We start from the raw sequence: 12,392 nt of genomic DNA on the forward strand, positions 1-12,392 counted from the left end.
TAGACATGTTAAAGTGCAGTAGATTCGCTTGGGGAAGCATGTACAGAACTGTGGAGTCTACCAAGGTGCGGCCCGTCAGAGAGAGGAGCATAAAATGAGATGCGTACGTTTCTCTGAACAGTTTAGAGGGCACCGCTGTAGTAGCACTCATGGTCTTTCGTAAGGAAGCCCACGCCCATGAAAATGTACATCAATTTGTTCTTCGTTTGTTTTCAGCGCCAAACCTTAAAGGCAGACCACGCAAAAAGAAGCCATGCCCACAGAGAAGAGATTCGTTCAGTGGTGTTAAAGATTCTAACAACAATTCCGACGGCAAAGCTGTTGCCAAGGTAGGGTCATTTGCTCCCTGGTATCCATTTGGCTGCATCTTTTTATTTTTCCTCTTTCTCTTTATCTCTCTGCTCTTGTGTCTTGATGGCAGTTTTTAGTGGAGAATCTGACTTTGGTATTCACAGCCCTCTGTGTCTGTTCCCGCCACCTCCTCTCCCCTGTGTGGCTGGGGGAAGGGGGAGTGGAGGCATTTTGATTAGTCAACAGAAAGGCTTCCCACCTCCCAGGCTGGCCGGTTGGGTAAAGGACAGATGATTAAGCGCCCACGTCATTGAAGCTGAGATTTCATAGTAGGTGACACAATGACATAGTTTACTCTGCTTGTGTCAAAAATAGACCAAGCTGAACCATCCTCTTTCTGAACGTGTTCATCTAAATATGTTTCAGAGATTAACAGAGGATGAAATTAGAAATGTCTAGAATTAAGCTTTTTAGTGATTTTTTTTCCAAAGTCACCTCTAATTTACCTTAGATTAAAACTGAAGATATTTACCTACATAGCAAAAGAGTTACACATACACATGCAGCCATATATACATTTATGTCTTTGTAAAGATCTCCAGTAACGCAGAAGGAAAATACAAATGCTAAACTCTTTTTCCGGGCGCAGGCCCATTTTGCCAAAGAGTTCCATGGAGTCTGGAAAGTGCACACCTGAGGGACTGAGCACGATGAGGGGTGAAGTGTCACTTCATATTTTTAGACTCACTCTTTTGACTTTTGTGGGGGTGGTTGGTCAGATTTGCACGGTTCTGTTTACTGGGTGTTCATACTTAGGTGTTGATTCTGTGCCAAAGACAGCATTAACCCCTTTAGGACTCGAATTGAAGACCAGATTTCAACTGATATTATGTTTCCAGATTCAAGGACTAAGTGTATGAAAATGGACCATTTTGGCTAGTGGTGAATTTGGAAGATGCTGCTGTAGAAAAATATGAATTCGGCTCTGGGTTTGACAGTCTACTATTTTTCTGCCACATGTGCCAAGCCTCTTCCCAGTGTAATGGAAGCAAATCTGAGACATTCACAGTTTATAAATCTTATTTTTAGCAGGTGATTGTTATATCAGGAAGTTCTGATGACCTTTCTGTTAGGGTTTCTTCATGCTTCCAAGAATGCAAAGGGTTAAAAAGAGATCAGCCAGTAGAAATGTGTATTTTCTGTCTAAAAACAGATCTGTCTTTCCCTAAAGTTATTTTTGTTCTGCTTATTTAACCTTCTGCAAATGAGTGCATGTGGGTACCAAGAATGACACTCTCTAGTAATTTGGACATCTCAGCCCTAGAACTGCCTATCAGCTTCCGTAGTCTTGAAGAATGTCAGCAGGAACAGTTTATTCCCTGTGATGTGGTTTGCAAGATACCATAGAATGGAGCGAGAAGGTTTTAGGATCTTTGCATTGCACAGAGTTTGCACTGCCAGTGTCTCATGTTGGCACCCTGCCTCATACCTCCAAGGTGACATCATGTGTTTACCCCAGTATGTTCTGTACCTGAGCCCAGCAGGATGAAGCTCCTTACCATGTCATTTGGAGCTACTAAGGAAGTATGCCCCTGGGAATTTTACAAAACTCCTACAAACTGATCTGAAAGAACAGCACCTCCAATATTTCTCACCATGGAAGGCAGCTCAAGACTCACACTAGGATCCACAAAACCGAAGAGAACACAAACCTGCTCTGTATGCGATGTTCACTGACTTCCTAGGAGGGATAGTGGTCAAACCTGGGTTTTCTAAGTGACCCTTTCCACCCCCTCCCACCAGTGCTTCCATTCAGTATCTTTACAAGGAGGTGGGTCACTCTCCCACTGGTGGACTGGTCTAAACACCCAGCTCTCCTCAGACTCTTGGATTACAGTTTTGCCTTGGCTGCTTTCAACGGGCCTGGCAAGATCAGTTCTACTAGAAGAAAGAGATGAATAGGTATGAAGTATGGTGGGCTTGTCTCTTGGCACCAACAAACAGATGTAAAGTCTCTACAGAATGAACAAGCCATGTCTGGGCCCAGAACAACCACTAGAGAGGCATTTATGTCTTCAAGGAGTCTTTCCTCATGAAACACTGGAATGGAGACCACAGCCTGTGACCATCTGATCACTTGCTGGACTGGAAGCAGTGTTTCAAGTGACAGTTTGGCTTTATGACCAAGACCTATGTGACTGAGTTTTACAAAAATGTCTCAAACAGACCATTTCTAACTATGGATAAATCTCAGCTTCGTGCAGCTACACCCCACTAAGCTCTCTAGAGGGAGAACCTCCTGGATCTGTTGTGTGCATGGCTGGAAGAACAATGGCAGCCATTTGCCTGTCGCCATCAAAAATTTGCACTCTCTCAATGAGAACATAAAAACCAGCTTTGCAAGACTGTTTTCTAAGGGACGGAGAATTTCATGGCTTTCCAAAGACAGCAAAAGACACACTGGAAGAGGCTACCGGTTCTCTGAGGATGTCTTGAAAATGTCCAACCAAATCCTGCTGTTTCCCTAGGATCATATTATGGCAGCAGAGGGGGGCCCAAGCCCGTTCATACGGTGATCTGTGCAAGAAAATCCCTCTCAGTCCAGGCCTCTAGTGGAAGGCCTCCACCAATAAGAGGCAAATAACTCTTCACATTCTGTAAGCCCCTTCGAAAGGCCAGAAGTATATAACAGGTGGTTAGACTCTAAAAGGAACAAAAGAAGGGAAGCCATGGTGTGCCATATGTTCTTACATTTAAATCAGGAACATCCTGATAGTTCACAAAGGTGATACTTTCATTATCTTCAATATTTTTCATTCAGTTTGGTCCTCAAACCCCCAGGGACCCCCAGGGATTATCCTTCCTGCGTCACTGAGGAAGAACATGAGGGTCTCCTACCAAGTCAGTGACAAATCCAAATGAAACTGTGGCTCTTCTTTCTTGCTGGTTCATCACATCTTGCTGCCCCAGTTGAAGGCTGGATCAGTTATAACTCAGGCCAGTGAAAGGATGTGGTTAATATCAAATAAGTGGTGGTTCACTGAAAACATTAAATGTGGATTCTTTAATTAGCACTTCCTCAATCACTTTAGAAACCCCAAAGCTCTTAGTGAACTCAACAAGTATAAGGTGTTCAGGTTGGAAAAACAGATCGAGTAATTAACTGTCACCATCAAAAGATTGGGCATTCTCAAGGTCAACATGAAGACTAGTTCCTATTGGAACTGCAATAGATTAAAATGTTAAGTTAAAATGAGAATATTTGGGGTAAATGTGAGAAAAATGTGGAAAGTAACTTGGCCAGGTCCTACCCAGAAATGCGATAATAGTCTAAGGGGCTCTTATGTTAACTCAAGAAATGTATGGAGCGAGTCTGAGAAAGGAAACCACTGCTCACTTCTTACAAAGCCTATGTGTGCCCCTCCCCCCACCCCTGCAAGGAGAGACCTGCTGGAATGCCCACTGAGGTTCAGGATGGAGTTCAGGAGGTGGCAGCCTGGCTTTCCCAGGAGCCTTTTCTACAAAGCAGGGAGTCTGAATGACTCTGGGCCTGGGTTGTGCACCTCCGCCATGCTTTCCTTCTGTTTCTGGGTGTTTCTGCACAGTTGAGGCACAAGGTTAGGTGGCCATCTAGACACAGAGGGAAACCTCATACTCCCTTAATAGTGGTGCTTCTGATCTAATTACATATATATATATATATATATATATATATATATAGCCCATTATTGCTTCACAGTTAAGACTCAGCCTGTTTTATATGCAAATCTTGTATCTACTCCTGTTTGGGCAAAACTGGGATTTGGAGTGAAGCAGACCTGAGTCCATACCCAGAGTTCTGCCCCCCATGCGCCCAGTAACAAAATACATAACCTCACCGAGCTTCATTTTCCTCAACTGTAAAATGGAGCCAATCTATGATTGTTATTTCTGATTGTTACGAACGAACATTCAGGAGACTGTGTGAGACCACAGCACTGTATCCAGCTCACTGCCAGGGCTCAGTGGATACTAGTTTCCTTCCCTTTGCTTGATATACAATAGAAGGAACGGAGCCCTTTGGTTTCATACTTTGGAAACCATCTAGTTTCATCTTTTGTTCCTCATTTGCTAGATCATATTTCTAAGCTGTATGTTTTGTAACACCCACTATTAAGATATGCTTTTAATTGCAAGTGCGTTTTGACTATCGATTTAATTTTTTTTATGAGTGTCAGTAAATCATAGTGTTTGATACCACAGGCCCTAGAGCTCAATCCCAAACTCACCACTTACTAACTTGGACATGATCTTGTACCCGTTACTCATCACCTCTGTACCTCAGTCCCCTCATCTCTAAAAGGAGAATAACAACGTGCCTCATTAGAATTATGGGCATAAAATGAAATAATACCTAAAAAGGGCTTAGAATGGAGCCTGGCTACATAGTACCCACTCGCAAAAGGCCCGGGGCAATCCAGATAAAAACTGGAATGATTTTATGATTTCAAAAAGCCATTAAGTTATAGATTTCATCAGAACTGTAGACTGCATCGAAAATTTGGCAGTGAAAACTGATGACAACATAAATTTTCACAGGATGCTCGCCATAATATAATGTGGCAAAGTACTAAGGTTTGAAAATACTGTCGGTAAAAATTCTACGTGGAAAAATATTTTAATCCCATTTCCACCAGCCCCTTAAAAATTATAATCTTATCTAGGGGCCCAGTCGAATGAGTTGTACAGGAAGTTTTATTTTTTCCAGAACCAGTCTGAAGATATTAACCTCGCATATTCCCTTAAGAGAACAACGTGAAGGAAACCCCTGTGCACAGGAGGATGCCATCCCCTTTTATAGATGAGCATAGGCTTTTATATTCTTAATGCCTGGGAAGGAGACTCTGAAGGGGAAGAAAAAGAAGGCTCAAAAATCTGAAATGGAAAACAATGTCAAATATGTGGGACATTTTTGTTCATAACAATTCCCCAGCCCTCTTCTCTCCGATGTGAGATCTGGAGATGTGAAGAATATCGAACTGTACACATTCCCCATGGGCACATTTGAACTCAAAGTCTGACCCTTTGTACTTCCCCTTTTTACAATTAAAATAGCTCAGCAACTTAGCGTTATATTTAACACCCATCAGAGGCCTCTTGTAGAACATGGCGGTGGGGAGGGGACCTTAGGTTAGCCACTCAGGTTGCCGAGTTCCATATTTGCCCTAGAGTGTGGAAGCAAGAACATCTGGCACATTTACTGCCATTTATTTTCTAATCATGGCTCTTTCCACTTACTCTTCTTTGGTTTTTAGCTGACCTCTACTCTTGCCTTTGCCAAGTTAGCATCTTCAGCATTCTCAGAGCTGACTGAAAAACAAGAAGCCCTCATTAAAGAGTGGGACCTTTTGTTACCTACTGAGGGTGCATCAGTAGGGCATCACCCTCAGGTGACAGACAGTAGAGACTTTGCTGGTGTTCCTGATGCCGACATCCGCTGGTGGTGACGTGTTTTTTCAGGTTGCTGGAAACAGTAGCAACAAGATAAGTTTACTATGAATAAGTAATACACTTCACGTTGATACAAAGTGCAAAATACGGGACTATATATTAAAAAGACACGTTTTGTTCAATGACATTAACAGCTGATGCCCCTTGAGAAAATAAAGTGTATAAGGAGGCAAAAGAATGGTCCAGCCAGATGCAAACACTGTTTCTGGAATCGTATCAACATACTTGTAAGGACTCTAACAGAGGTTGGCACAGTTGGGCAGACCACGGCCCCCTTACCACATGTTTCTATAAATAAAGTTTTATTGGAACACAGCCATACCCATTAGTTTATATGTCCGTGACTGCTTTTGTGCTAGAGTTGAGTAGTTCCAACAGAGACTCTCTGGCCCAAAAGCCTGCACTATTTACTACCTGGCCCTTTACAGAAATTTACTACCCCGTGGTGTGAGACCATTCATATGCAGTGTTGCCTTTAAAAAGCTACTTCAGGACAAGGATAATTTACTGGTTCACCCTTCCCACACAGTGCAAGCTGTGTCTTTGTAAGCATCCCGAGGCTGTACTTGATTTGATGTGGCATATTTTCCCCCCCTTTTCCAGGTGAAATGTGAGGCCAGGTCAGCCTTGTCCAAGCCGAAGAATAACCATAATAACTGTAAAAAAGTCTCAAATGAAGAAAAACCAAAGGTTGCCATTGGTGAAGAGTGCAGGGCAGATGAACAGGCTTTCCTGGTGGCACTTTATAAATACATGAAAGAAAGGAAGACGCCAATAGAGCGAATACCCTATTTAGGTTTTAAACAGAGTAAGTATGCTTGTTTTCATCTCTGAAATATCAACACTACTCGTATGCTTTAAACTGGAAAACAGTTTTGACTCAGGATTATGTCGAAATCCTAATCTGGGGATGATGCTCTCTGTGTTTATACTAAATCTACAAATCATCCAGGCCAGGAATGTTTCTCCCTGCCTCTTTCCGCTACATTGTTCCCTTCTGGGGCAGTTGCAGTGAGATATTTATAGGCTTGAATCCACTGATTATGACTGGAAATAGACATGTTGAAAGTTTCTCATTTTCTGTTTTGTCAATCTTGAGTGTCTGTCACGCCTTTCTTCTGAGATAATAATATGACGTCGCTTTATCGGGCACAGATGTTGCCTGTGAAAAGACAGCTTTTAAGAGGAGGACATTTAAAGGTGGACAAAACAACCAGAAAGAGAAAACATATTTCCTAAGCCCCAAATTTGTTAAGGGATAACAAAAACCTGACTTCAGAGGAAACATGAAAGACACAGATTTGAACCGAAAGCCCGATTTTGAACTACTTTGACATGCACATTTTAAGCATCGTAATAAATTTTTAAGTAGAAAAGGAAACTCATAGCTGAGCAGAATTCCATAGAAAAAGAGAAGGAACCCAGATCCGGTCCTGATTTCACAACTGAATATATATTTTGCCTCTGTCTGGATTTTGTGGCACACAAAGCAATGAGCCCCTGGCTTGAAATCGTATTTTCTCCAAACGTATCTTCCTAGATTAAAACCATGTGTCATTTTGATGAAGAATGTCAAACCTGTATGTTTTACATAACAATTTACATACCTAATAGCAGTTGGCACTGATTGCAAGAGAGCACTCGCAGCCATTATAAACTTATATAACTACGAATGATTACAATGTTTGTCTGAAAACTGGTTGCTTGAAATAGAAGTAAAATTAATGTACTATGAACAGCTTTGTTGCATTATGCATTGGTTCAGATTAAATCAAGGCCGAAGCAGGGCTCTCGATAGCTTTGAAATAGTACAAGGTTCAGTGAGGCTTTTCCAACGTGTTGTGTCAAAGAGCCTTTTCTTTTTTTAATTTTAATTTTATTCTCCATTTCCCTTACCAAGGAATTACTTGAAATTCAATTTTCCCCTCTTGTAAAAGAGTCAAATCCATAGCAGTCCCATTCCATGGTGTCTGGGACAAACAAACAGGATTGCCAGCAGTTGGGCACAGTCGTTTAACAGCGTAAACGTATGCAAACCTGCAAAGAGAAATCTGTTTTAACAAAGTATGTATTTGTAACATCACACAGACAAGTTAGGGGACTAGAACTAAGGACTCCATTCTTCTGTGAATGAGGATCTTCCTTCCCTTGGATGTGTTCTATCACTGCTACTTCTAGGGTGAAATATTTGTTTTCCTACTCGTTACAAGGCACCACGCGTTAGTGAAATACTGTATGAGTTCTTAATGGAGTGCTGCCTTCAGACATTCTATTGAAAACATAATCATGTATGAAAGTGGCTGTTATTTCTTCATTATGCAAAGGTCTTGTCTGAAGGAAGCATTATATATTACCATTTAATCAATGGCTTCTTTCTAAGGGTTGAATGAGACCAACCCTAATTTTGAAATGCCACACTTTTCCCAAGGACACCATAACCTAGCTTCCCTTGGTCGGCTGATGGCCACAGGACTAAAACTGTGTTGTCCTTTATCCTCAAAGTAGAACCATTTCCATATTTGCGACTGTGTCTTAAGAAATATTTTAAGTGGTAATAATATATCCTGGTGTTGAATGCCCTTTGGCAAATTGTTGCCTAAGAACTTAGCTCTCTGGGGTACTCGTATTTTTTTTCTCTTTCTCACTGAAATCAGAACAAAACAAAATGTTTTAATTGACATTTCTTGGAAATATGTTAATGCAATGCTTATCTAAATACTTATTGTCCCTCTAACAGTTAACCTTTGGACTATGTTTCAAGCTGCTCAAAAACTGGGAGGATATGAAACAGTAAGTGTTTAAGCAACTTAAATGAAATAATTTTGCAACCTAACTCCCCCCACCCCTCCTTTGACCAAAATGGAGAAAATGCAAGAGTAAACCGTCATTGACTGCCTTTTCAAATGGCTCCACACTTTTGGGGGTTTATTGGGCCGCTTTTGGAAACGATCCCAATTAGTTCCAGGTTTGGCAAAATTGTAAACTTGTCGTAAAAACTACAAGTGGAAAACATATGTAACTCTCCCCCTGTCAGGGAAATTAGTTGGGTCTGTAATTTTTTCCCATGTTGAGAAAGGGCTATTATTGTACAACAAGCCAAGATTGCATAAAAGAAATTTCCCTTGGCAACATACCTGACATCTGTTCATGTCTAATATGGGAAATGTATTAAAGGCTTTCAAAAGTAATCAGTATTGGCCATTAAGGAATAGAAGACAGCAGAATCTCCTCTTATTCTAGGGCAAAGAAGCTTTATTAGACAAGGGTCAGTGCCGCATAAACAGGAAGTTATCAAACTTATTCAGAACAGGCTCTGACACTCTTTATCAGCTAATTCTAACTGACAGGAACGGGTTATTTTTAGCCCACAGGAAAATTTGATGGCCACGGATTTTACAGCCTGTATTTTGAACCAATAAAATGTGAGAGCAACAAACTAAGATTAAAATCTTGAAAGAAGAAAGAGCTGTATTAACAGAGCACGCAGAGATGATATCTGTAATAAAATCAATTGACATAGGAAGATGTCGTCATTGGAAATATTGTCTCCTCCACACAATGATCAGATTAAGTTGTGCAGTTTCTTCTGCAATCGAATAAGAAATTATTTTTTTTTCTCTCCTCACGAGGTAACCTGGGATATCTCTGTATCTTAGTAAAATGACAATAAGAGACACAAAGTCAAGAAAATGAAATTCATTTTAGCCCCACCATAATAACTAGTGTGTCTTGCCAGATAGAGCATATTACTCCACAAACTAATATAATGGTTTGATGTCATGGGGTTGGAATGGGAAAAGATGGCAGGCATGATGTGATTCGGATAATCTGGTATTTACTGTAGAAATCCCTGCTGTGAATTCTGACTAAAAACTCTTAAGATGTGAGTCAGTGTGTGTGTAAAAATATTCATTTAATACATGGGAGGTACTAGTACCAGTTTATAAAGAAATAAAGTTTATAAAGAAAGAAAATGCTCATATGAAGCACATATAAGATGTGCATTTCATAGACATGAATTTCCTTACAATATTTGTTTTATCAAGCACCCACTGTACAAAATAAATAATGAAATTTTTCACTTGGTTGGGTCTGTTGATAGGACAAAGAGGTTGACTCCTTGCCACTGTGGCTCACAGTTTTGCAAAATCTTAAGCTAATTATAGCTTTTGTCCATGTGAAAAAAAAATAACTTAGTCTCATGAATTCAGGAGTCAGCCCCATAGCTTAGATTTTTAAGCCTAACTCTTGATGTTAAGAATAGGAATACACATTTTTATGAACTGTAGATAAGTTACATGATACTGCACAATATTATGAAATGTCTTTTTAAACCCAGAAATTTGTTGTTGCCTGCTGATAGGGAGAGTGCCAACAAATTTCACAGAATCAGTTTTTCCTGCTTTTGTATCTTCTGTATCTTCACAAGGATCTATTTTTTGCCATGCAACGGCAAGTTGGTATAGAATACACAAAAGAAACTTCTGATTAGTTTCAGGGCATTTGCAGTATATCGAACACACAGTATCTTCTCTTTTGTTGAATGAGGGAAATAATGAATGGCCACACAATCAGCACATCACCAGAGCACATACTTATTAAGTCGTACATATTGGAGGCATTGTGCTACACGCTCTAGAAGATGCAAAAATATCTACCCCAGTGTTTCTAGTTGTTTACCATCCAGGAGAGGCAGTAATTATAATGCAAAGACAAGTGGAAAAAGGTCCATTCCCTTTTCAAGTAAAGTACTATTTCATTTAGAAATGAGGGAAGGAAGGCTTGTGACTCTCATGTCATTCGAGCAGAATTTTGGAGAATAGATAGAATTCAGACGTGAATGATCATGGTCTTGCAGGAAGAGAAAGCCAAACGGGGGAAGAAAGTGTGGAGGTGGAATAATGTTGGACATGGAGAGTCTGAATAACTTAGAGTGACCAGGTGGCTGGGACAAGTGACCTTGAAGGGGAGTCCAGAGAGGATGCAGCCCAGTGAGAAAAGGCTTTGGGATGGTAGGCCCTGGGATGATTCTGTAGGCTGGGGGCGAGGGGAGGGATGGAAGGCAATGCATAGAAGATTTATAACAAGCTAAGCATTCCCTTTTGCCATGTGCTGTGCCTTCACTCTATGTAGGTGGAGTGCAGGAGAGAAAGGCTGGGGTGGGGGCACATGGGAGACCAGATCGGCATCTGCTTTTCATGTGGTCACGAGCTTCGAGCCTCTTCCACCAAGCCACAGAGGGGACTGGCAACTTCTGGAATCGCTCCCTTCCTCCTTCCCTATTTACCCATCAACTCTCTCATTGTTCGTTGGGCCCTTGCCATTCTTCACCCCCAGCTCTAACATCACATCTGAGATGGTGAATCTACTTAGCCCTCTTACTCTAAAATCTACATCCAGGGTCATCAACTGGATGAAGCCAGTTTGGTAGGATTTGTCCTTCCTCCCTTCCCTCCTTCCTTCCTTATTTCCTTCCTTTCCTTTTTATTTTTTTAATGCCTTATGCTACCTTGTTGTGCCTGTAGGCACTGAAGTTTGCAACTCCCTTGCTCCATTGAAGCTTTTGAACCTAAGTACAGAATACACTTTTCTATTGGTAGAATTGGGCCAATAAACAAAATGAGATGTTCAGTGAGGATTCAGTTTTGACATCAGTCCAGCAGACGTATGAGTAAGATCCAGTCTGAGGACTTAAATTGTCATCACTGTGTTACTGAAAGACATTTATCTGTGAGGTTATCTGATATCAGATGCAAGTGTAGACTTGTCATTAGAGCTCAAAGGAGATCTTGGAATCTTCTAGATCTGTGGTTCCCAAAGGCTATTCAAGGACTGGGGCTCAAATTTTCAAAGGGAACTTTAAAGCATACGTAGCTGTCTAGACCTCCACACTGAGATATTAACTCTGTGGTGGGCCCTGGGCCTAAGAACCCAAGAATCCTTTTTTATAAGCTGTCCAGGGGATGTTAATTCAAAGCTAATGGTAACAGATTATTCCCACTTAGCCTAATAGCCCTCATGACTCCCAGCTTCAAAATGTGGCCCCATCTAAGTCAAGTATCAAAGATTAGAAAGTTGTCTTCACACCATTACTAAAGAAGCAAGCTGGAGTATTAACATCCCTTTGGCTCCCAAGCAGCACAAACTTTCCAGCGAAGGTTTTTCCATTTGGTAAAGTGGTAATCTAGCTACATTGGGACTCGATAAGCCATTTTCATTTTGAATGCAGGAAAGCCTAGTGTCAGAACATTTTTATTTTTTGCAAATAGGCCTTTGTGCAGAGAAAGATACTTGCCCTGCTCCAGCCCACACCCTCGTTTTATAAATGAGGAAACTGAGGCACAGAGAGGTGAAATGAGTTGCATGGGGTCATTATGGATTTCTTCAAATTCTGACTTGCTGAGAATTTTGTGCACAATTGCCTCAAGCTCCATAGCAACACTGAAAGGAAAGACCATCCTTCATATATAAATGACCAGTGTTTATATCTTCCATCCTCAGCAGTCTCTTAGGTATGTGTACAATGCTTTCTCCACATTTCCAGTGATATTTTGGGAAAAGCATCTAATAACCTACCTTCACTGGTAGCATCTTACAGTGAGTTCTTTGTA

At 41.0% G+C, this 12,392-nt stretch overlaps 1 protein-coding gene across 2 annotated transcripts in view; it reads left to right on the forward strand.

The window, feature by feature from the left end:
• Positions 1-12,392, forward strand: part of ARID5B (AT-rich interaction domain 5B) — a 178,930-nt gene that overhangs the window by 135,862 nt on the left and 30,676 nt on the right. For both annotated transcript variants that reach the window (XM_049645103.1, XM_049645104.1), the window contains 3 exons: positions 217-329; positions 6,385-6,589; positions 8,519-8,571. In XM_049645103.1, the coding sequence (XP_049501060.1) occupies positions 217-329; positions 6,385-6,589; positions 8,519-8,571 (371 nt within the window). The remainder of the gene's footprint in view (positions 1-216; positions 330-6,384; positions 6,590-8,518; positions 8,572-12,392) is intronic.

This window comes from Panthera uncia, chromosome D2, assembly GCF_023721935.1.
Source record: "Panthera uncia isolate 11264 chromosome D2, Puncia_PCG_1.0, whole genome shotgun sequence".
Lineage (NCBI taxonomy): Eukaryota > Metazoa > Chordata > Mammalia > Carnivora > Felidae > Panthera > Panthera uncia.